The 26,189-nt window shown below is 40.6% G+C and overlaps 1 protein-coding gene across 1 annotated transcript in view; it reads right to left on the bottom strand.

Moving 5' to 3' along the window:
* Positions 1–433: 433 nt before the first annotated feature.
* LNP1 (leukemia NUP98 fusion partner 1) overlaps positions 434–26,189 on the bottom strand; it is a 38,038-nt gene continuing 12,282 nt past the window's right edge. Inside the window, exons 2-5 of the mRNA XM_081234278.1 lie at positions 24,340–24,421; positions 16,265–16,459; positions 4,608–4,838; positions 434–833 (exon numbers count right to left, since the gene is read on the bottom strand). Of these exons, the coding sequence (XP_081090404.1) occupies positions 684–833; positions 4,608–4,838; positions 16,265–16,420 (537 nt within the window). The 5' untranslated portion in view covers positions 16,421–16,459; positions 24,340–24,421 and the 3' untranslated portion in view covers positions 434–683. The remainder of the gene's footprint in view (positions 834–4,607; positions 4,839–16,264; positions 16,460–24,339; positions 24,422–26,189) is intronic.

Genomic DNA, 26,189 nt, shown 5'->3' with positions numbered 1-26,189 from the left:
CACAAGCAAATCACACACCTACTAAGTCAGGACCCACTGCGAAAGGGAAATGAAGGCCCTTCCTCAACTGAGGGACATGAGTCAGCATGAACTGGGCTCCAGCCCTAACTCTGCCACCTCCCCAGTGAGTGACTGAACTTTCCTAAACTCCAGTTTCCTCAGCCAGCAAGTGAAAAGAAGACTAGGTCCCACCTCAGAGTGGTGAGGACTATTAGGTAATGCATTCAAACTCTCAGCACAGTACTTGGCACCTTAATTACCAGCTCTCATTAAATGATGGCCTTTAGACATACTTATATAATCACTTCTAATAAGGAAGTAAGTAAGCATCGAGTCACACCAATGACCTTTATTTTAGATTATTTGCGAGGGTGATGTGGAAGAAGTGTTGGTGAAGATGTGTGGGTGGCTCTTTAAATATCTCTCTTCACATTTTCAATAATTACTTTAAGCTATTAAAATACCTTTTATCCTTTTTATTCCCATAAAAGGGCAACAGAGCAGATCACACTCCGAAAAGCAGCTGGAGTATGATGCAAGCTGTCTTGGGGAGCAGCTGAATCAACCACCCACTTGAGTCACTCAGCATCTGCAGACTCTTTACAGCTACCACTCCTGGGCCTGGTGAATTGGGGCTCAAAGAAACGCAGCAGCATCAGTAGTCATGGCATGGAAACAAAGTACTATTTGGGCCCCTTTTCAGACAGGGCGGGCAGGTATGCTCCTCCACGCTCTTCCTTCCCAGAGTTCCTTCTTTCCTCCGCTTTCTTGCAAGACCTCATTTCCAGTGCCCGGCATTCTCTCTCATTTCTCTCCTTTCTGCTCTCAGGTCCCTGAAAAAGAAGGGTCAGAAAAGGGTAGATATGCCGAAAGCTGACAACATTCCACATTTTTCCTAATTATCAGAAATGAAGAAAACCCTAATCATTTAGCAGACTTTCACATCTTAGTTTCTAGTAATAAATCAGCATAAGCCTAAGGGTGTTGCTCAAGGTTTAGTCATAAAATAAAGGAATAGGGGGCCTTGGCATCAGCAGGTGGTCTATGGAGGAAACTCAACCTGCACACTACTCTGCCTCTAATGTACAGAGGGATGTGATTCCATGGCACAGTAAAATTAATATTCTTCTGGTGTTTTTTGAAAAGGAATGTGGCAAGGGGATCATACATGGAATGATTCTAACCTCCCTATGTTCACTCCCTTAAATTACATTAATAGTAGGGTTTGCACTAAGTTTTCAGGTGAGGACTGGGTAAAGAACAAAGTGTCAAGGAATGACATTCAACCACACAACATTCCCCAACAGGTTGCCCAGGGGTCTACATTCAATGACTGAATGAACACCCACTGTTGTTCTAAGATGGGGAGATTCGGCACTAACTAGAGAGAACCTACTTCCTGGATTCTACACCTAGGCAGAGGGAGACAATCAATCAATAAGCCTAAAAGGAAACAAGAAAATAAAAGGTAGTGATAAGTGCAATGATAACTATAAATAGGGTGATATGATAGGGAACTGGGATGGGGGGTTCTTCTTTGGTTTCCATGGTGAAAGTGACTTTCAAAGGACTTACTGACAAAAGAATGGTGTTGATAAATGTGGTGGTATCTATTTTTACACTTCAAGATCATTACTCCTCCCCTCCTCCACTCCAGTGAACTGGAAACACTGGAGAACCCCTGAGTGTCTATGAGGTGAACATATGCAGTGGTGAGAGTAACAGTCAGATGGGCAAGGTCATGACTCGGCCCTGCAGGGTGAGTTATGGGGATGTCTGGTTCCTGTGGTGGTGTTAGCTACTGTACATTGTTAAATTGTTTTCATACCTAGATTATTTCATTTCTATCTATACTGGTCCATTAGTCAAAATCAGAAAGCAAAACAAATGATGAAGCTGAGATGCAAGTTAAGAGGAGCTTAAAAATTGTACTAGCTCTGTAAATGTGCCTCCAGATTATTTTCATTAGCTCCAGTGCTTGTATTAAATCCATCAGTCTGATCATAATTCATATATAGCAGCCATGAAGGTCTCTAATCCTTATAAAAACAGTATAAAAAAGAAAATATAGTGATGATTATTTGCAATTTGGCTTTTCCCTTATTGGGAATCAAGACGATCCAAAAATTGCCCATAAATAATGACCTGATTTTTTCTTATCTCATCACTTAGAAACAAAATGTGAAAAATTATCAAAATAAGCCAGTTGAGTTTTTCAACATAAAAATGAAAAAATTTAATGTTGTTTGTCATGAGCAGGTCACAAAAGCAGTTTCTGGCTCTTCTTGATGCTAAAGGATGTAAAATTTAAATCTATGTATTAGTATACATCTGGCCCCCAAATAAAAGGCAATATATATTATTTTTTAAATTGCTGAAAACTCACACTTTTTAATGTAGTTAGCTTTAGAAAAGTGTATCAATTGTTAAAAGTGTATCAATTGTTAAATAGAAAAAAGTTTTAAAGTATGCCATGTTCCAAATTTTTAATTTTGCATTAAGATAAACTTTATAATATATTATATAAAGACGGATATAAAATAAAATACTTAATTTAAAATTATTTATCATGTATATTTATCATATAATATGAAAAAATTTTTCATGATTTTGTAAATTCCTAGCAGGTTTCTAGCTATTATACAGTTGTCCCTTGGTATCTGCAAAGGGGTTGGTTCCAGGACCGCCCACAGGTACCAAAATCCATGGATCCAAGGCCGACTGTACATAACTATGAAAAGAGTTCTTGAGTCAAAAAAGTTGAAAATGCTGCCTTGGTTATCTTGGTTCTCAAAAGGAAGAACTTGAGAAATGAATGAAACAAACATTTTTATATTTTAAGGATAATGTAATGAACACCTCTTTAAATAAGAAAACTGATTTCACATTTACACCCTTATGTAAATAGGTGATATGAATGTTTTTCTGAAGCCATCAGAATCAACAAAGAATTGTTCAGATTAAAATTTTTTTCAGAATATATTTATACCCTCCCTTGTTCCAGAAAGAATTTAAAACAAGTCAGTCCCCTCATTAATATAATTAATGATTTCAACACGTAGTTTTGAAACAGGAATTTTTTCACGCCTGTTTTATTCCTGCCAAAAGTTCATAATGTGAATCTAATCATGAAGAAATATCACATGAACTCAAACTGAGCTTCATTCTAAAAAATAACTGACCTGTACTCTTCAGATGCCAGTCCCATGAAAAAGACCGAGGCATTGTTCCAGAAATAAAATACCTTAAAGGGACATGAAAATCAGTTGCAATGCATGATCTGGAATCTCGTTCTAAAAAATATTATTGGAACAACTGACAAAATATGAATAAGGTCAATAGATTAGACATAAAAGTTTTGTATTGGTGTTAATTTCCTGAGTTTAATTACTGTACTGCATTTATGTCCTTGTGCCCTTGTTTGGGGGTGGGAAGGAGAGAGAGGGTATAGGAAAATGTGATAATATATTCACATTTAGAGGAAATCTAGATGAAGGGTGTAGTTTTAAACCATATCTTTAAAAAACAGTATAAAGAAAAGACAAACCAGAAACTCTTAATAAGGTTTAGATGGAGTAAGTGACAGCTGTTCACTACTCTTCCTTCCTTATTTCTCTTATGATCCAGTAGAGAGAGCAGCTTACTGAAGGGGAATTGTAGATACACAAGGTCACTGTGACAAAAGTGAGCTGCCACCTGTGAGGCAAAGATGCACAGTGACAATCCCAACAGCCATCATTGCTAGGCAGAAAGCAGCGCACTCAGGTGGACAATGAGGTAGGAAGCACCTGAGTGCCTTCCCCTGGCCATACACAGAGCATAGCTCAAGACCCAGGTGGCAATACACCTAGGTCTACTTATTTGCTCTGCCTACTACATGGCAGAAACATATCATTATTCTTGTTTTGCAAAATAAAACCAAAACCAAAGACCCACCAAAAAAAAAAAAGTATTTTGCTCAAGGCCACTCAGTGAGCACGTTGTAGAGTTGAAAAACTACCCCCCAATTAATTGGTCTCTAGTTTATTACTTTATGTATCAAGTTTGGCATCATCAGTGGTGTTTCAATTCTTTCCCCCATTTCGTGCCTTTGTCTCCCTTGGGCTTCACTTAAGACTCTGACGAGGCCACTGTGAGTGCCTGGACTGCTCCTCTACCTCTAGATACTCACACCATAGTGTCCAGAGAGTCCCTTCTGTGTGCTTTTTAAAAGCACAGGGGAACACAACACCATCACAAACTATTTCCTACCAGATTAAATATGAGAGAACAAGAGCAGTAGGGGCAGTTGTTTCTTCTTCAGATAGTAAAAGGAGAATGAATCACAATTATTTATAATAAGGGTGATGAAAACAGAGGACCTTGGTGACAAAAACATTCCACATGTGCTCCTTTAGGAATTCTTCCTACACCACATGTCATCAATAATAATAATTTTAAAATTTTATGTACACCTGGGCTAAAACTGAGTGCCATTTTTCAAAGATCTCAACACCAAGCTGTAAATGAAGAAGTTAGATTTGTTCTCCTCAAACTAGGGGAGGATGAATCCTTTGGGTTTCCTTTTCTAAAACGGTTTAAATATTCAATAACTCTCTGTTACGTACCGAAGAGACAGAGCGTTTGGTTCTAAAGCAGAGTTGCTGTTCAGAGGACTCTGAAAATGCCTGAATTTTGGAATGGGATCTTCTTTTTGATTCCAGTGGCTCCTTGAATGACCCATCCCCAGAGCATTTTCTGTAATCCCGCATGTGAGTATGGCATTGAAATCCCTGGTCCTCATAAGAATGCCTTCTAGGATGGCTGTCAGATGACATCATGCTGGGAAGCATAGGAAACTGGGAATACAGAATTTAAAAATTTATAATATAAAGAGACTGCACAATATTAGCACAGAGACAGAATGTCCATAAATTACTAACCAAACAAATCTCATGTTGGACTGAAATTTTATCTTCTTGATCAGTAGGAGCTTTCTCCTGCAATTAGGCAGTGGGGTCAATTGGTCAAAACATTAAGTAGAACATCTCAAGATTAGCTATGTTGCTCCTCTATCATTAGGTTGGTATAATAAAGTGTTCCAGCCTTAAATTGATATGTAAAAATAAATTGCAAAATGATCAAAATAAATTTTTAATGAAGCCATAAACATTTAAGAAATAATACAAAGGCAAATTCTTGTGTGCTTTCTGTATGGAGAAGGAATTTCTAAGCAAAAGAGCAATGGAAGAAGTCATAAGGAAAAAAATTAATTTAACTATATAAAAATAAAGCTAATGTGCATAAAAAACAACATATAATATGGTAGACAAAAAAACTTTAAAAATATTTGCTGCATGTTTAATAAATATTCTGAAAATAAGGGTATTTCACATAATACACACAAACACAGAGGTCATGTACTACAATGACATCAGTGTTAAAAATCACAATTGGAAAATGATGAAAAAAAAGATAGTTCAGATCAACCAAACTTCTGGAAAGAATTGTGACACTTGCTCTGTTAATTTCTCTCACTCCCCAACCCACTCCACTCCAGCTTTTTCACTCACACTTTTTCTTTTCGTTTTTTGTTTTTGTTTTTTAAAAGGTATATTTAGTTCCTGTGCAAACTTTGCTGTAACAGAGAGTGCTGCAATGATACACATTTTGGATGTGTATGAATGTATCTGTAAAAGTGAAACAGGTAGGTTTATAAAGAATAAGTGCATTTTAAATTGTGATATGTATTGTCAAATTATTCTCCAAAGAGGTGATACAAATTAATATTCCAAACCATGAGTGTGCCTGTTTCCCCAAACACTTGCCAACAAATAGGAAGAGTGAGATAGTATTATTGTTTTAATATGTATTTTTCTTATAATGAATGATGCTGTATAAACTTCATATGATAAAAATTGATGGAGATTTTAGGATTTCTTGGCATCTCATGTGTTACAGAGGATTAGACCCATTTCACAAGCATGTGGGCAAAGGGGCCCATACTCTGGGATCCAAGACACCTAGGTTTGGAGTTTGAGAAGGGGTCCCATTGATGGAGCACCTACTATGTGCAGACACACTTGCCCCTCACAACAAGCAGAAACTTGCTCTTCCACAGTGCTATTATTTATCTGAGAAAAGCTGATTAAATGGATTTTCTAAAGCTACATAGCTGACAAAGGGAAGAGCTAGGATTGCAATCCAAGTCAGTTGTAACTACACTCTGTGCTCTTTCTGCGTCCTGGCATTACTAACTGCTAACTTGGAGCAACAAGGCCAGCAGATCTGAAATCAGAAAACCCAGGTATGTCAATCTGCTACTCACTAGCTGTACAACCTTGGGTAAATGATAACCTCTTTAGGGGCGGGGGAGGTCCTCAGGTTTCTCAAAGAATTTGTCAAAAAGCTGGAGTTGTTACCTTCAAGTCCTTCCAGGCCTCAGTCTGTAGTAACTTGTAATATGGCAAAAAATAGCTGTTAGCAGTTGCCTTATGTATTGAGGTGCTCCTATGTTGGGTGCATATGTATTTATAATTGTTATATCTTCTTCTTGGATTGATCCCTTGATCATTATGTAGTGTCCTTCCTTGTCTCTTGTAACATTCTTTATTTTAAAGTCTATTTTATCTGATATGAGTATTGCTACTTCAGCTTTCTTTTGATTTCCATTTGCATGGAATATCTTTTTCCATCCCCTCACTTTCAGTCTGTATGTGTCCCTAGGTCTGAAGTGGGTCTCTTGTAGACAGCATATATATGGGTCTTGTTTTTGTATCCATTCAGCAAGCCTGTGTCTTTTGGTTGGAGCATTTAATCCATTCAGGTTTAAGGTAATTATCGATATGTATGTTCCTACGACCATTTTCTTAATTGTTATGGGTTTGTTTTTGTAGATCCTTTTCTTCTCCTGTGTTTCCCACTTAAAGAAGTTCCTTTAGCATTTGTTGTAGAGCTGGTTTGTTGGTGCTGTATTCTCTTAGCTTTTGCTTGTCTGTAAAGCTTTTGATTTCTCCATCAAATCTGAATGAGATCCTTGCCAGGTAGAGTAATCTTGGTTCTAAGTTCTTCCCTTTCATCACTTTAAGTATATCATGCCACTCCCTTCTGGCTTGTAGAGTTTCTGCTGAGAAATAAGCTGTTAACCTTATGGGAGTTCCTTTGTATGTTATTTGTCATTTTTCCCTTGCTGATTTCAATAATTTTTCTCTGTCTTTAATTTTTGCCAATTTGATTACTATGTGTCTCAGGGTGTTTCTCCTTGGGTTTCTCCTGTATGGGACTTGCTGTGCTTCCTGGACTTGGATGGCTATTTCCTTTCCCATGTTAGGGAAGTTTTCAACTATAATCTCTTCAAATATTTTCTCTGGTCCTTTCTCTCTCTCTTCTCTTTCTGGGACCCATATAATGCAAATGTTGTTGCATTTAATGTTGTCCCAGAGGTCTCTTAGGCTGTCTTCATTTCTTTTCATTCTTTTTTCTTTATTGTGTTCCACAGCAGTGAATTCCACCATTCTGTCTTCCAGATCACTTATCCGTTCTTCCGCCTCAGTTATTCTGCTATTGATTCCTTCTAGTGCAGTTTTCATTGCAGTTATTGTATTGTTCATCTCTGTTTGTTTGTTCTTTAACTCTTCTAGGTCTTTGTTAAACATTTCTTGCATCTTCTCGGTCTTTGCCTCCATTCTTTTTCCGAGGTCCTGGATCATCTTCACTATCATTATTCTGAATTCTTTTTCTGGAAGGTTGCCTATCCCCACTTCATTTAGTTGTTTTTCTGGGGTTTTATCTTGTTCCTTCATCTGGTACATAGCCCTCTGCCTTTTCATCTTGTCTATCTTTCTGTGAATGTGGTTTTTGTTCCACAGGCTGCAGGACTGTAGTTCTTCTTGCTTCTGCTGTCTGCCCTCTGGTGGATGAGGCTATCTCACACTTTTTCATCTAACACTAATGTTAGTCAGGATATTGGTCTCCATGTTGCCAAATTCTGGGCACGTAATGGTCTTTAGTCACTCCGTAGCATTCAACCCAGTTGCCTATTGAACCCTTCTGGAAACAGTCTTTCCCTTGCCTTCTACCACTGCACCCTCTTGGTTTCCCTTTGATCTTTCTGCCACTGTGGTTTAGACATTTTTGCTCACTTCCCCCTTCCAACTACTCATAACTGTTGGAGTCCCCCGACACTCTAAACTAGTCCTCCTTCCCTTCCTTTGCTTTCTTACTTTACACTGTCTCCCTCAATGTCTCACCCCCAGGCTTCAATTTCCATCTATAACCGAGTTTCTGATTTATTTGTTAGCACAGACCTCTCTTCTGAGCTTCTGCCCACCCAACTGCTCCTCTTGGTATCCCACAGGCACCCCACCTGACTTGTCCAAATTTGAACTCATCATCTCTCCTTCCCAAGCCTGCTTCTCAAGTGTCCCAGAACTCAGAAACCGGCACCACCATTTGCCCGGTTACTCGGACCAGTAATTCAGAAGCCCCCCTCCACATCCAATTGCCAAGTCAGCAGATTCCACCTCTTAAATGTCTCTCAAAACCATCTATTTTTTTCCAGCACCACTGTTACTACCCTAATCCAAGTCATCATTACCTTTCACCCAGATTCCAGCAGCAGCCTCGTAGTAGTGGATATCCTGCATTCACCCTTACTCACTTTATTTCACGTTTCCCACAGCAGCCAGCATAGTTAAAACAACGCCAAACTCATACCTAATCACATTTCATTTTACACCTCATCTTGCACCACCCTCACCTCTTCAGTGACATAGCCTCACTGGTCTTCTGTCAGTTCCTCCAGCTCACCTGCTCCTGCCCAGCACAGGCACTTTCACAAGTGGTCCTCTCTGGCTGTGACCCCGCCCACAACCCCATCGCTTCACCTCATCCCTGGCTAATCACCCTTCAGTCACCGTGGAAACTGCATTTCCCCAGAAAGCCTTTCCTACCACCCCAATTGGTTCAGGCCCCTGAACCACCGTTAGACCCTCTCCTGAGATCTCACACTTCTTCATGACACTTATCACACCTGTCATCAAAAATTTGGTTAATTTTGTTACACAACTCTCTTCTCCATTAGACTGTATGCTCCTTCATGTCAGGGGCTACATTTCATTCTCTGCTAGATTCTTAGTATGCAGCACTTTGCCTTCTTCATAGCATGAGTTCATTAAATATATATTGAATGAATAAATGTACAAAGAATGAAAGAAAAAGAAATACCAAACATAAAAATTGTTTAGGCTAGCACAGGGAGATCAGATCGGTGCTTTGTGACCACCTGGAGGGGTGGGATAGGGAGGGTGGGAGGGAGATGCAAGAGGAAGGGGATATGGGAACATATGTATATGTATAACTGATTCACTTTGTTATAAAGCAGAAACTAACACACCATTGTTAAGCAATTATACTCCAATAAAGATGTAAAAAAATTGTTTATGCTTATTAGTAGTCAAAAATTATGTTAAATGATATCACATACAATTTTGCCTTCCAGGTTAGCAAAAAAAAAATTTTTAATAATACTAACACTAGTAAGAGTGCTGGGAGATAGGCACTGTCATTCCTTGCTGGTAGGACTATAAATGGATACAGCTTTCCTAGAAAGCTGTTGGCAGTATGAGCGAGTCAAAAGGCTTAAAATAATTTCCCTCCTTGGGTCCATACATTGCACGTTATTATGGGCTGAATTGTGTCGTACCTCCCCCCCACTCCCACCCCGCCAAAGTCATATGTTGAAGCCCTACGTGAGTAGCTCAGAATGTGACTGTATTTGGGATAGGGTTTTTAAAGATTAAGTTAAAATGAGGCCATTAGGGCGGCCCTAATCCAATCTGACTAACGTTCTTACAAGAAGAGGAAATTTAGAGACACTTAGGGACATACTCACACAGAGGAAAGACCATGTGAGGACACAGCGAGAAGGTGCCATCTATCAATACAAGCCAAGGAGAGAGGCCTCAGAAGAAATCAAACCTGCTGACACCTTGATCTTGGACTTCCAGCCTCCAGAGCTATGAGGAAATAAATGGCTGTTGTTTAAGCCACCCAGCCTGTGGTATTTTGTTATGGCGGCCTGAGCAAGCTAATACACATATATAGAAACTTACTCTCAAACAATAATCAGGAATATGGTTAAAGATTTATAAAGTTGGTCTTCCCTGGTGGCACAGTGGTTAAGAATCCGCCTGCCAATGCAGGGGACACAGGTTCGAGCCTTGGTCCGGGAGGATTCCCACATGCTGCAGAGCAACTAAGTCTGTGCACCACAGCTACTGAGCCTGCACTCTAGAGCCTGCATGCCACAACTACTGAAGCCTGCATGCCTAGAGCCCGTGCTCCGCAACAAGAGAAGCCACCGCAATGAGAAGCCTGCACACCGCAACGAAGAGTAGCCCCTGCTCGCTGCAACTAGAGAAAGCCCGCGCACAGCAATGAAGACCCAATGCAGCCAAAAATAAATTAATTAAATTAAATAAATTTTAAAGAAAAGATTTATAAAGTTGCTAAGATACATGAGGTAAGTCTGTAAATTAGTTCATTTACTGTAGGTCAGATGTGGTACGTGGTGCTATGGATAAATTGGGGAGCAAAACAGAGTGTCCCCCTCTTAGAACTTATGTGTGCAATGGAGATACATAAATGGGGCATATGCCTACATCCTTGGCCAAATGCTATTAAGGGAATGTTCAAGGTACAATAACAGGGTATAGCAGAGTAAAACCACATATATTTGGGTGGGTGTTGAGGTGACCGGGAGGATGGGGGAGACTTCTGTGAAGGTGTGACAAGCTACAATCTGAAGGATGAGCAGGGTTAATTAGGAAACAGAGAACGCTTGTCGGCCTGAGGATGAGACCATACGTGCAGAAGCCCTGCCACAGAAGCTTGCCGGCGTAGAAGGAAGAGAAGTCCGGTAGGTCCGGGGAGCACCTGAGAGGAGGGGGGAGGGCTGGGATGGGTAAGCTGTGGGGACATCATAAGATGGGCAATCTTAAAACATACCCAACTGTGATCAAAGCCTTTGTCTGCGATCTGGGGTTGTTTTCTTCCTACTCCTTTTTAGTATTTTTCATGTCTTCTACAGTGATCACGTATTATATTATCAGGAAAAATACAATACTTAAAAATTTGAGACTGGGACACAGAAGGACAAGTATTACATAAGGTATCTGAAATGGTCAAGCTGATAGAAGCAAGAATAGAATGGTGGTTGCCGAGGTCTGGGAGGAGGGGGATATGGGGAGTTGCTAAACAATGGGTATAAAATTTCAGTTATGCAAAATAAGTTCTAGAGATCTGCTGCACAACAGTGTGCCTAAAGATGACAATATTGCCTTGTACACTTAAAGATCTGCCAGAGACAGTAGAGCTCATGTTTCATGTTCTCACCCCACTAAGATTTTAAAAATAAAACTTAAAAATGTGAGACTGGGAGTGAAATGCAGATGTTTGTACAAATGTCCTCTTCCATTGAGAGACCTGAAAAAAATGCAAGAGTTTCCATCACAATATAAATAAACACTTAATATCTCCTTATAGCAGATGAAATTTCCAGTTGGTCTCTTTTGGTGTGGGACCTTGTGAGAAACAAGCTTAAAAGAGCTCTCTAATTGGTTACAGGGAGAAAGCTCCCACTTTTAAAAATGTTTACTTACTAAGCAAGCTCTACTTTTGGAATTTTATATGCCCTTCTAATGTAATTTCCCTCACAAAGACTTGAATCAATGCCCTAAATAGCTGACTTTTTCAAGGTCTGGACTTGTCACCTCCATGGTCATGGACCAACCTTGTGGATCTATCTCCCATGCTGTGAAGCAGGCTCTAGTATGTGGGATGGGATCCCCACGCTTCGAGCTCAACACCTGGACTCCCCAGCTCCCAGGCTACAAAGCCTGCAGCAGGCATGGATTTTCTGAGCAATAACCACCCAGTGCCCTGACTCTCACTAGAAAACAGTGTTCTGAAAAACAATGCTGTTTCCTACTGTGGTCCCAGAAAACCGTTTCTGTCAAAAAAAAAAAAAAATCCTATGCACTCTCTAACCCCAAGCCATAGGTCCTCACTTTAAAAAAAAAAAAAGTTATGTAACATCTTCACTTTAAGAACTTAACTACTTGATGTTTTTTATTCTGGGTTTAATTGCAATCACCCTTCAGTTGTACCCCTCCTGCCATCTGAGTAAATGCAAGCATCTGAGCCACCCATCAACAGCAAGATGAGAAACAAGAGGGAGAAAGATCCAGGTGTTGAGACAGTAAGACCCATGTTGAATCTTAGTGTACCGTGTGTGTCAGGGACTCTGGGTACCATGCCCTGCACCGTGTGTGTCAGGGACTCTGGGTACCATGCCCTTATCTCTAACCTCAGAACAAATCCTAAAAGGGAGTCATTCTTCCCCTTTTACAGATGAAGAAAATGAATCTTAGTTTGGTTAAGTGACTTGCCTATGACATGTGACTAGTGACTTTACGGGAGAGGTAAAGTGCCATGCCTAAGCATAAGACATATCTTCCTTGGCTGAATAATCCCAAACTTCTGTCTTCAACAGCAGCAACGACTTCATTCTATTTCTATGTGAAACTTCCTGTAAACGTGACTTTTAATAATGTACCAGTTGTAACAGAATTCGATTATGAAAGTAATAATAATTTGTAGGTCTTTAGGAATTAGTCTAAAAGAATTTTATGTGAGGAATATTTTATAATGTAGACTAATTGCCTATCAACAGAGCCAAGAGGGTTATAAATTAGTCAACTAGCTATATATGGCAACAGCATCAGGAAAAAAAAAGATTCAAGTGTTCAACTGGTAAAACGGTAGGTCAGGGCTTCCCTGGTGGTGCAGTGGTTGAGAGTCCGCCTGCCGATGCAGGGGACACGGGTTCGTGCCCCGGTTCCGGTCTGCGGCTGGGCCCGTGAGCCATGGCCGTTGAGCTTGCACGTCCGGAGCCTGTGCTCCGCAACGGGGGAGGCCACAACAGTGAGAGGTGCCCGTACCGCAAAAAAAAAAAAAAGCTGTAGGTCAGTACCATCCACTGGGCATCCTTCAGGGAAACTAAAAGACATTTTAAACTCTGACACATAAGAAGGAGGAGGAGGAGGATGGAGAGGGGAAGGTGCAGGGTAGGAGAGGAGGAGAAGAAGTACTTATTAGGTACGAAGCACTGTCCTAAGCACGCTGTATACATTACTCACTGGATCTTAACAACACCCATATGACGTATGTACTATTATCATCAATTCCATTTACATAGAGGGAATCTCAGACAGAGAGAGGTTAGGTAACTTGCTCAGAGTTATGCTGCCAGTAGTAGGCGCTGGGAGGCTACCTCCAGAGCCCTCACTCTTACCCACTCCACTCTGCTGCCTTCCCAGCAACTCCTCTATCTCAGCATCTAGTAGAAGAGAGGAAACAAGTCCATGGAACATTATGATAAAAGCTCCTCTGGGGCTTCCCTGGTGGCGCAGTGGTTGAGAGTCCGCCTGCCGGTGCAGGGGACACGGGTTCGTGCCCCGGTCCAGGATGATCCCACATGCCGTGGAGCGGCTAGGCCCGTGAGCCATGGCCACTGAGCCTGCGCGTCCGGAGCCTGTGCTCCGCAACGGGAGAGGCCACAACAGGAAGAGGCCCGTGTACAGCAAAAAAAAAAAAAAAAAAGAAGAAGCACTGAGAAAGTCCATGTTGAGTTAGCGAAGCCCCAGTTCAGGGAACTCAGTTCCTCCTTGAAGAGATCTTTCATTCAGCACAATCCTCCCTTCCCCCAGGCCCTAACTGTATAGAACAGTGTTAAGAAAACCATGTTAAGCTGAAGGAGAAGATGATTAAAAAGTCGAATAGACTACTTAAATTTCACTTTCAATGAGTAGAATAAATAAGGGATATGGAGGTTGTTCTACTTCAAGTTTGTATTCATGTGACGATGGAGGGAGAAGGTAGATTAGTTCTACCTTCATATGAGAGAGTAATAAGAGAGACTTCATATGACTTACCTTATTTTTTTTTCACCAAGCACCTCAGGAGAGTAAAGTTAGATTTTTTAATTTGCTTTAAATCAGCAGTCACAGATTATAATGAATCTTCTCAAAAAGTAGTATTCTCTGAGAAGGACCAAGTTTTACCCCTTGTCTACCTCATTCTTCCTGCCAAATCTGTGTCTTCCACCAGATCAGAAGTGCCACAAGAACAAACACCATACGTCTTCTTTTTCCCTGTAATCCTATTGTGCCTTGCACAACGCCTGGCACAGAGTAGGTATTCTATAAATATGTTTAATGATTTAATGCTCCTTCACTATGGTTTTGCAAGAATCATGAGGCTGAAGAGCCATATTAGAAACCACATTCAAATAGGAAACAAGGGGAAAATTCTTCTCCTCCTTTGCATGCAATACTGATGGATGTAGGTTACTAATAGGTTGCAAGAGGGAAGAGCCTTAGAGTGGAGCAGTGGGGAGAGAAGGAAAAAGATAAGCCTAAGAGTAAGCTTTATTTTTTTAAGGTCTCTTATTGAGCTCAAAGCAAAACACAAATCTTCAAAACCGAATTTTTCTCATACCTCTAAAGTAAGAAAAGTTTGAGCACATCTTAGAGTTAGGAAAAGTTAAGTATCCAACTACAGATTCACTTCACAAATACATGGCATTGTGTGAATAGAGATGAAGAATCAGACCCCCCATTTTCTAGGACTCTGCCCACATCACCCAAGGTCCCCTGATCTGTGTTTTCTCAACTCAGTCAGGTTGTCATGTTTATCCCATGCTTTGTCTCCTTAGATAAACACGTTTTCTGCATGTTAGTCTGATAATTATGGAATTCATTGTCAACTCAGAGAATCTAAACAGGTTAACTCAGGCAAATGTCCAAAGCCAGTACGAGCAGGAAAAGATATATGGACCCCATTTAGAAATTTTATACAAAACAAATTTTGCTATTCCCCAAGAGCTTAAGGCAAACAGTATTGCAACCTATAAGTAGATTCTTGAAATAGGGTAGATTATCCCAGTTTTTAAAGTCTAACAGATACTAAAATTTATTCAAGAAACTATATTTTATAAGTCATGTTTCTTTCTTTGATTTCATAGTTTCTGTGGCTCTAAAGGGCTGTTGTGATAAATAGTGAATTTCATTTTTTCTCTTTGTTTCTCCCTGGTTCTCACTGTCTGGCTGAACACTAGTCATACTCCTGGTTCACACATTATGTATACCTCACTCAATGTGGGCATAAGAGATTGAAATGAGAGTGTGATAAGCAGATGTTTATTTTATAACAGAATCATGGAAAGCGAGAGCTAGAAGGGTTCTTGGAGATCAACCAGTGCAACCTCTCTCCTTTTTTACTTAAAGAACCTGAAGTTCAATGAGGTGTTGAAATGAGCCCTTTGTCCCTGATTACGCATTTGGTAAGAGACCTATTTTCAAATATTTGTGTCTCAGAGAGGTCTTATTCCTCAAACTTGCTGATCATTGGGCGTAAAAGATTGCCTTACAAGTTTTAATATACTTCACCTGCATTATGCTTCTGGGAACTCTGGAGCTAAAAATAAAATAACATTAGTCCAAAACTTATTTGGTTCTGGAGTTAGCAGTAGCCGGGGGTTGGGGAAATATTCCCTGGTAGCTGGAATTCTAAGTGACATGTATACCCACTGCTGAGTCCACACCTGGTCAGGCCCACCCACTCCCCTCTTGGGAGCTTTCCTGCTCCCCTGACGCCGGGTGCTCTGCCTAGCCATGGAAAAATAGTGCTGAGGGTGGTAGAATGTTGGCTTTGTCTCCCATCAGGAAACCAAATGAGAATCAGCAGAAAGAATGTATCAAATTTACCAGAGGTAAATTTTACATTTACATGATTTATTATGTGGAATCCCCAATTCCTTAGATGTCACCAAATAGTGGAGCTATTTTCAGTATTTCAAAAAGGCTATTGGAAATCAAACAGTGATCCACAACAATGCTACACAGACTATAACATCAGGTTTCTTTCCTTTGGCTTGAATTATATTACCACCCAATAGGATTATTCCAGGCTTATCAGGAGCTCTGAATCGCGGTTAAATATATCTTAGGTTGCTAAAAATGAAGGAATCATTACTTAATAGATGAAAATCAGGTCCCTTGGAGGACCAGACAAAATGATAAAAGGGATTTTTGTGAGTATAAAAAAAGGTTTGGAAGTACTCATTTTCAACCAAAGAAAACTTCATACCAAAGGACTCTCAAAAAGATCTAAGAGAAATCCCCTTCCCCTAGTCTAGCTCTCCCCCGGTTCCATCATAACTCACTGGGCAGGGCAGGGAGGTTTTCCTGTAACTGGAGTCTTGTGATCCATGGCGGTCCCGGAGTCCTCTCTCATCCTCCTCTATCCAGCTGTGACCCCAGAAGCTGCTCATCCATTTGGCAAAAGACACATCATCATTGTCATCATCTTGGTGCTCCATGTAAAGGTGATTCAAAATATCGAAGGCCTGTTCCTAAATCTGGCAGAGAGAAATATTACCCAACAGGGCTGACTTGATGAAACCCAGGATCTCCCTCAAAAGACAAAATGAAACTGATGTTTTCAAATGGTCTCTGATAATGGAATCCTTAAAGGAGAAAGATTTACTAAACAACCACTTCACCATCAGGCAGCCTCTGGTAATGTCTATTTATAAATTGTGCAGCCCACATTCCCCTCCCCTCCCCCTGTCTTTTTAAATTGAGATGCTTTTTAATCCTTCCATTGCTGGGGCTTGTGCCTCGCAGCCTAAGGGTGGGAAGCACAGTCCACTGCCTGGTTTTCCCTGTGTTTTGTTGCTGAGGGCATGGGATGGCATCTCCAGCTGTTAATGGTGTTGGAGCATGACCCTCATAATATGCTTGTCAGCTCCAGGCCAGCTCTGAAATGGGGCCACTTACAAGGGACAGACTCAGCCTGCAAGATAGCCAGCTATGGTGTGTCATATCTAGAGCCAGATATTCTCCTAATGAATAAATTCAATATTGATATAAAATTTAGCTCCTGGGACAAAAGAAACAGGAGGAATTTTGGGGGGGGATATATTATTTTTATATGTACAAAGGTAAATAATGTACATGTACAATGTACAAATCTTAAGTGCATAGTTCGATGAAGTTTTACATACATATACCCTTCTAATGACCACAACTATGCGGGTGAAGACATAGACTCTTTCCAGTACCCCAGCAATCTCCTTCTTTCCCCTTTCCAACCTAACCTCCCTCCAAAAGGTTAAGACTTCTGACCTCTGTCACTGTAGATTAATTTTTCCTGTTTTTGAACTTTCTTTCAATGGAATTATATAGTATGTATTATTTTGTGTCACCTAACATTATGTTAGTGAGATTTATCCATGCTTTTATAGTAACAGTAGTTCATGCTGTATAGTATTGCATAGTATGATTATCCAACCTTTAAAAATTCAGTCTAATATTGATGGTCATTTCAGGCTATCATTTGGGTTGTTTACAGTTGGGACTATTATAAATAAAGCTTCTATGAGCATTAGAGTCCCTGTCTTTTAGTGTTTTGGTTTTTTTTCCAAGATAAGGAGAATATTACATTTATTGAGCCCCTTACTTTGCACCAGGTATGGAGTCAAGTATTTTACATATGCTATTTTCATTATTAACAACCCTGTGTCTGGTATATTTTCATCATATTTTATTGATGAGGACGTTGAGATTCAAATAGATCATCATTTTCCCAAGGTGAAATTACTACAGCAGCCCAGCCACATTTGAAGCAAGGAGTATAACAAAGTCCGGGTTCTCTCCACCATTCTGCCAGTATTCCAAGAAACTTTTGATAAATCTCGCTTTTTTTTTTTGAGTGGTTCAAACAAAATGAATTTTATTTATCTTCCATGAAACAGTTCAGATATAAATGGCGAGTCCACAAAACCATCCAGGACCCAGACTCCTTATATCTTTTCATTTGGCATCCCCTGCAGTGTTGTCTGGCCAGATGGTCAAAACTGAGTCACCGGCAACTGAGCGTTCCAGCCAGCAAGAATGGGGAAAGATAGAAAGTAGAGGGCAAGCAACTTCCTTTTAAAGGAGCAACACTCAGTTTTGCTCACATCAATTTTGCTCACATTCTACTGGCAAAAAAATCATTCACACAGCTGCAACCGGTTATAAAGAAGCTAGAAAATGTAGTGTTTACCTGGAAAGCTATGTGCCTCGCTACAATTCAGAGATTCTCTTACTAAAAGGAAAAAGAGAATGGATACAGGGGACAGTTACAGCCTCTGCCAGAGGCAGTGTATCCTGAAGTGTGTTAAGGAAACATTAGTTCCATGATTTGTCCAAAAAACAAGTTCTTTATAGCTGTACTTATCAGAGCCTTTAATGCACTAATGGTTAAACTCTATGAGGGAGGAATAGCTTTGCTACATTACCTAGATTATTTGACCATGGGATCCATTTTTCAAAGGTCAACTCTTAGAGCTAATATGTGGTGGAATACATTTTGGGAAACAGTACTCTGGAATACTACTCTCTCTTTTTTTTAATAGATCTTTATTGGAGTATAATTGCTTCACAATACAATTAGTTTCTGTTGTACAACAAAGTGAATCAGCCATATGCATACATATATCCCCATATCCCCTCCCTCTTGAGCCTCCCTCTCACCCTCCCTATCCCACCTCTAGGTCATCGAAAAGCACCGAGCTGATCTCCCTGTGCTATGCTGCTGCTTCCCATTAGCTAACTGTTTTAAATTTGGTAGTGTATATATGTCGATGCTACTCTCACTTTGCCCCAGCTTCCCCCTGACCACCGTGTCAAGTCCACTCTCTATGCCTGTGTCTTTATTCCTGCCCTGCAACTAGGTTCATCAGTACCTTTTTTGTTTTTTAGATTTCATATATATGTGTAGTATACGGTATTTGTTTTTCTCTTTCTGACTTCCTTCACTCTGAATGATAGACTCTAGGTCCATCCACCTCACTACAGATAACTCAATTTTGTTTCTTTTTATGGCTGAGTACTTGCCATTGTATATATGTGCCACATCTTCTTTACCCATTCATCTGTCGATGGACATTTAGATTGGTTCCATGTCCTGGCTATTGTAAATAGTGCTGAAATGAACATTGTAGTGCATGTCACTTTTTGAATTATGGTTTTTTCTCAGGGTATATGCCAAGTAGTGGGATTGCTGGGTCATATGGTAGTTCTATTTTTAGTCTTTTAAGGAACCTCCATATTGTTCTCCATAGTGGCTGTATCGATTTACATTCCCACCAAAAGTGCAGGAGGGTTCCCTTTTCACCACACCCTTTCCAGCATTTATTGTTTTTAGATTTTTTGATAATGGTCATTCTGACCAGTGTGAGGTGATACCTCATTATAGTTTTGATTTGCGTTTCTCTAATAATTAGTGATGTTGAGCATCTTTTCATGTGCCTCTTGGCTATCTGTATGTCTTCTTGGTGAAATGTCTATTTAGGTCTTCCACCCATTTTTTATTTTGTTTTATTTTTTAATTTTTATTTATTTATTTATTTATTTATTCATTTATTTATGACTGTGTTGGCTCTTCGTTTCTGCGTGAGGGCTTTCTCTAGCTGCGGCAAGCGGGGGCCACTCCTCATCGCGGTGCGCGGGCCTCTCACTATCGCGGCCTCTCGTTGCGGAGCACAGGCTCCAGACGCGCAGGCTCAGTATTTGTGGCTCACGGGGCCAGTTGCTCCGTGGCATGTGGGATCTTCCCAGACCAGGGCTCGAACCCGTGTCCCCTGCATCGGCAGGCAGACTCCCAACCACTGCGCCACCAGGGAAGCCCTAATTGTTTGTTTTTTTGATATTGAGCTCCATTAGTTGTTTGTATATTTTGGAGATTAATCCTTTGTCCATTGTTTCATTTGCAAATATTTTCTCCCATTTTGAGGGTTGTCTTTTTGTCTTGTTTATGGTTTCCTTTGTTGTACAAAAGCTTTTAAGTTTAATTGGGTCCCATTTGTTTATTTTTGTTTTTATTTCCATTACTCTAGGAGGTGGGTCAAAAAAGATCTTGCTGTGGTTTATGTCAAAGAGTGTTTTTCCTATGTTTTCCTCTAAGGGTTTTATAGTGTCTGGTCTTATACTTAGGTCTTTAATCCATTTGGAGTTTATTTTTGTGTATGGTGTTAGGTAGTGTTCTAATTTCATTCTTTTACACGTAGCTGTCCAGTTAAATCTTGCATTTTTAAATAGAGGCATTCTTGGACATTTTCCATAGGAAAATTCTTCCTTGAGCTGTAAAAATTGGCTTAACTGTAACCAATGTACCTAGAGCACTATTCTACAACTTGTGTTACTAAGGGAAAGTAACCAAAGCACAAAATGTCTTGCAACATTTTTATTTCTTGCTTTAAATAACAGGGTGCATGCTTGTTACTTCGTAGTATTTTTATTAAAGAATAGAAGAAGCCTGACTTCTCAATGACCCAGATGAGAAAAGAAAATACATAATTCTATGTCATCACTGTTAGTTGTCTCTGTTATTAAAGAAAGAAATCAGATAATTTTTCTTGGGGAAACAGGACCAGGTCTGTCCACAAAAGTTGACTATGGATGGACGTCTTCTTTTCTATTCCTCCTAAGACAGAAGTGTGTTTTCTTCCAATTTCTGAAACAAAAATAAATCTGTGGGCAGGGGATGGAGAAACCAGAGCAGATAATATCTAATTATTACTTCAAAGTATTTCAGGGAAAAGGAAATAGGACTTTATCTTAAAACCTCTTTGAGTAATATCTGTTTCTTGGACTTCTGTGTCCTCCCCTTAATGCCTTATACACAGAAACAATTTAGATATTGGAAAATGTGCAGAAAAAAAAGGTATATATATATATATATATATATATATATATATATATGGAGAATTTATTATGAGGAATTGGCTCATACTGTTATGGAGACTGGGAAGCCCCACAGTCTGCCATCTGCTAGCTGGAGACCCAAGATAGCCAGTGGTGTAATTCAGTCTGAGTCCTAAGGCCTCCAGGGAAAGCAGTGATGTATTGATAAGTCCCAGTCCAAGAGCAGAAAAAGATGAGATGAGATCGCCCAGCTTAAGCAGTGAGGCAAGAAAAAAGGGTGAATTTCTCCTTCTTTTGCCTTCTGTTCTATTCCAGCCCTCAACTGATTGTATCATGCCCACCCACATTGGCCTATTTACTTTACTGAGCCCAACAATTCAAATGTTAATCTTATCTAGATACATCCTCACAGATACACCCAGAAATAATGTTTAATGTGGGCACCGCATAGCTAGTCAAATTGACATTTAAACTAACCACACAGGTACTAATCTCATTCCTGACAGCTCCAGCCTCATGACCTATGGTCCCATCTCCAAATACCACCACACTGGGGATTAGGCTTTAACATATGAACTTTGGAGGCCCACAGATATTCAGTTCACAGTAGGGTACCTACATGACCAGTACCCAGCAAAAACCCTGAGCACTAAGTCTTTAATGAACATGTAGAAAACATTTCACATGTGTTGCCACAACTCATTGCTGGTGGAATTAAGCACATCCTATGGGATTTACCTGGAAAAAGGAATTTTGGAAATTTATTCCTGGTATCCTTCAGACTTCACCCAATATGCCTTTCCGTTTTTGATTTTGCTTTGTATCCTTTCAGTGTAATAAACCTTATCCACAAATACAACTATATGATGAGTCCTGTGGATTCTTCTAACAAATCTCCAAACTGGGGGTGGCAGTTGGTATCAGAAATGGGTTTCACTAAAACAAGCCCAACTCACTGAAATATGGCTAAAGCAGTATCTAGAAAAAGGATGAAGGGGACATAATGATAAACTTTCAATGCCAAGTGTCTACCTAGTCATCTGTGATATGAAACGGCAGCAGAGATGATGTCTGCTATGAAAGGTAAAGATTACCTATGAAATTTTAAATGATACGTCCAACTCCAGAAGGATTGGCTCATTGAATGTGCTGGCTGCTTTTGGCAATGGTAGCTGAAGTGAGGAGATTAAAAATTGCAGTTGCAGCCTGGATGATGCCTTAGGGTTTTGTTCTCTCCTCCCGGTGGGAGGGGAAAAGATTGTCAGTGCCAAGGCAAGCTTTAGATAAATCAGAAATAAAGGAGAAGGGAAAAACAACATTTTATCCACTGTTACGGCAGCCCCTTGCATTCCAGCTGGGATCTCTAAGCAGCTATAATGTCAATCCTGAAAGCACTGAGTTTACTGCTAGGGGATTGTGTAAACTTGCAATGAAAAAGAGAGAGAGAAAGAGAGACTTTCAAAAAAATGGCTTTTTATTTTGTGGCTATTGCTTCTGGATGTATGATAAAAATAAATGTAAAATACTATATGCTTGTAATTTCATACATGTTAGAGGGATTATCGCAGGCAGGGAAAGCTGCCCAATAAACGGTGTTAGTAGAACATAAATTCCTTGCTTTTTGCTGCTGGTGGATGGGTTAAAATTTAAACTCTTTGGGTATCGAAATCTCACAACTGATTATTTTTGCCTGTTGGAGTCTATGGGAAAAGGTAGACAACATAAAAGGAGAGAAAATCTCCACAGGAAAATCAACTTTTGCATTTTAAAAGGCAGGTTTTAGTTTGCTAATAAGTTCTTATAAAATCAGATGTCTACTAGAGTTTGTCATACAGAGTGAAGTAAGTCAGAAAGAGAAAAACAAATACCGTATGCTAACTCACATATATGGAATCTAAAAAAACGGTACTGGGCTTCCCTGGTGGCACAGTGGTTGAGAGTCCGCCTGCCGATGCAGGGGACGCGGGTTCGTGCCCCGGTCCGGGAGGATCCCGCATGCCGCTGAGCGGCTGGGCCCGGGAGCCGTGGCTGTTGAGCCTGCGTGTCCGGAGCCTGTGCTCCGCAATGGGAGAGGCCACGGCAGTGAGAGGCCCGCGTACTGCAAAAAAAAAAAAAAAAAAAAAAAAAAACGGTACTGATGAACCAAGTGGCAGGGCAGGAATAAAGATGCAGATGTAGAGAATGGACTTGAGGACACAGTGGGGGAAGGGTAAGCTGGGATGAAGTGAGAGAGTAGCACTGACATACATACACTATGAAATGTAAAATGGATGGCTAGTGGGAAGCTGCTGCATAGCACAGGGAGATCAGCTCGGTGCTTTGTGGCCACCTAGAGGGGTGGGATAAGGAGGGTAGGAAGGAGGCTCAAGAGGAAGGGGATGGGGATATATGTATGCATATAGCTGATTCACTTTGTTGTACAGCAGAAACTAACACAACAATGTAAAGCAATCATACTCCAATAAAGATAATTTTAAAAAAGCAAATGTCTAAACCTTAGAGGCTGATGATTTTCCAGTCTAATGTGCATATTTTTGAGTGGGTCAATTTGGGCTTTAAGTCTGACAAGATAAAAGGGTCTTAGAAGGACTTGAAACCTCACTGTCTGGCCCAGTAGTCTCTTGGCTTTGCTGCTGCTAAAGAAGAAAAGTCCTTTTTGGAATCCTGAATTCAGAAATCCTATTTGCCTGGACCTAACAGTAGGATGAAACCTTATAATGATTGTGCTGGTCCATAAGGACTGTGACGGACCTCTAAAAGCAGACATAGGCTCAATGAACAGAACTCAGACTCTGGGACTATTGCAGATTTAAGACCCTCCCCCCTTATGGGGCCATAAACTATAAAAACATTATGGATGCTGACTGGACCACACAGGTATCTTGCAGATGCCCATGGGAAAGTGCTTGTTCTCTGACGGGACCATATGAAACCAAGCTTCTAGTGGCTCTATCTGTATAATGCAGGAACTAATTGCATGTGAGATGATTAATCACAAGAAACCTAACTTATGATTCCTGTCGAAAGCTCCAAGTTGGGAGAGAGCACGTTATGGGGAGTGGGACCTCTGCACCCACTCCTAACAGATAGGGTTCTCATCCCCTTCCCAGGCATGTCTCACTGCTGTTGACTTGTGTTTGGATTTTAAGATTATTTGACATTTACAATGGACTAATAACCTGATTCTACTTCACTCACATTTCTTCTTAGTTAGGAATTTTGATTATTAAACATAGCTGTCCCCAGACAGAGATTGGTCTTTTCTGGGCTATTTACTGAATAAATGATCAGGATGACAGGCATCAGAGTTATGTAAACACATTCTGAAAACTCTTGAAAATTCAGGATTTTGTCCTACCAGTTCCTGAACATGATGTGTCTTTCTGGCTAAGTTTATTAAAATTGTTTTTCTATGTAAGTTTTTCTATTCCTCTGTTTGGATTTGTTAAATTAATACTTATTAAGTGGAGTGCAGGGTATCAGATGGTGAGCTGCATTTCAACAGTAGATCACAAGAGGAATTAAAATAGAGAAGTTCATTACTCACAGGTCCTGGAGGAAGTACCTGGCATGCTTTGAGGGACCACATGGGGAGGTCAAGGCAGAGTGCAGACAGAGAGAAGCAGGACCTGGAGAACATGTTTTCATTAGTCTATGGGTGGAGTGCTTTGTGGTTCCCGGGCTAAGGTCTGATTGGTCAATTCAAACAAATTGTGGGTTCTGATAAATCCCACAAAGGTCTTATTGGTATTATCTAAGGAGCATATAAGGGGAAGGCACTGGGAAGCAGGGGAGATTGCTGATCACAAGGGCTGTTGGGGAGGTCATATCAGGAACTTACATTTCCTTGTGACTCTGTGAGCTGCCATCTGGGGCATGGGTTTGCCTGAGGGGACTAGTGTCACTTTAAGGTCACTGCTGGCTGCTTGGCCAAACAAAATAGATGCTGAGGCAGCAACAGCATGGAGTAGCTTAGCTAAATCCTCAACACTCTCTTTATACCAAACACTTCCTGCTGAAAGGTCTAGATGAGAATAAAAAATGATTGGGAAAAAAATGTAAAGTTAAGATTACTGTATGAGACACGCTGATTTTGTAATAACACAGAAAAAGCAAAAAGCCAGCACCTGGGAGATGCAGGGAAAGGTGGGCATTAATGATTTCTGTTTTTTATAACTGCTGTTTTTCAGAACTGCTCGTGAGGGAATTCCCTGGCAGTCCAGTGGTTAGGACTCGGCGCTTTCACTTCCAGGGTCCCAGTTTCAATCCCTGATCTGGAAGCTAAGATCCCGCAAGTTGACCAGTATGGCCAAAAAAAAAAAGAACCACTCCTGAATGCCAATGTTGCCTTCTCAAGATGCTGTAAGGTCTTGAATTCAAACTGACTGCTGAGCCTATGAGCACACCTAACAACACTGACTGTGACACAACAGGGAATGTCCCCAGCTCCTAAATTTCCACGAAGAACACCTGTAGATGGTGTCCCCACTCATGAGGCAAATGAACTGATGTGAGAGACAAGCAAAACTGACTGAAACTGACTGCCTTCTAGAAATCCTTCTAAAACTAGGGACTTGGGCTTCCCTGGTGGCACAGTGGTTGAGAATCTGCCTGCCAATGCAGGGGACGCGGGTTCGAGCCCTGGTCTGGGAAGATCCCACATGCCGCGGAGCAACTAAGCCCGTGAGCCACAACTACTGAGCCTGTGCGTCTGGAGCCTGTGCTCCACAACAGGAGAGGCCACGACAGTGAGAGGCCCGCACACCACGATGAAGAGTGGCCCCCGCTTGCTGCAACTAGAGAAAGCCCTCGCACAGAAACGAAGATCCAATACAGCCAAAAATAAATAAATAAATAAATAAAAAGCAGTTTCTTTAAAAAAAAGTAAATAAAAAGAAAACGAGGGACTCAACTGAATTATTTGGACTGGACAGAGAGCCCTAAGGCAGAAGGATCCACAGTGGGAAGCCACACTGGAAGCCTCGTTAACCTGTATTGCCTGACTAATGTGTGTCCTTGTTGGGATGACTTAACAGTTGCACACTTTTTGTTTCCAAGGGTACTCTCCGTGTGTACCTTGACTATCATGGACCGCCTCAGTCCTGGAAGGCACGCAGGTCAGCTTCAACTTACCAGTCAGAATTGTGTTGTGCTTGAATCGATGGCTCAGGCCAGGTTAAGAAAAGGTTAATACAAAAACTTAAGGAGAAAGCCACCTAGCTTTCTAAGAATGATCTTTATTTTTAATGGGATTTGTTTAAATTGGCTAAATCCAGGACCCCTAGAGGGCATAACAAAAGTCAGTATTACAGGATACTTTCACCCTGCTGCATGGGGTCCTACTGAAAATAATTTTGTTCTAAAAATGCCTTGGCCAAGAAGGTGGACTCTGCAGAA

This window comes from Mesoplodon bidens (assembly GCF_964165515.1).
Source record: "Mesoplodon bidens genome assembly, chromosome: 5".
NCBI lineage: Eukaryota > Metazoa > Chordata > Mammalia > Artiodactyla > Ziphiidae > Mesoplodon > Mesoplodon bidens.
Note: the sequence above shows the minus strand (reverse complement) of the source record. Positions and strands in the feature narration are given on the sequence as shown.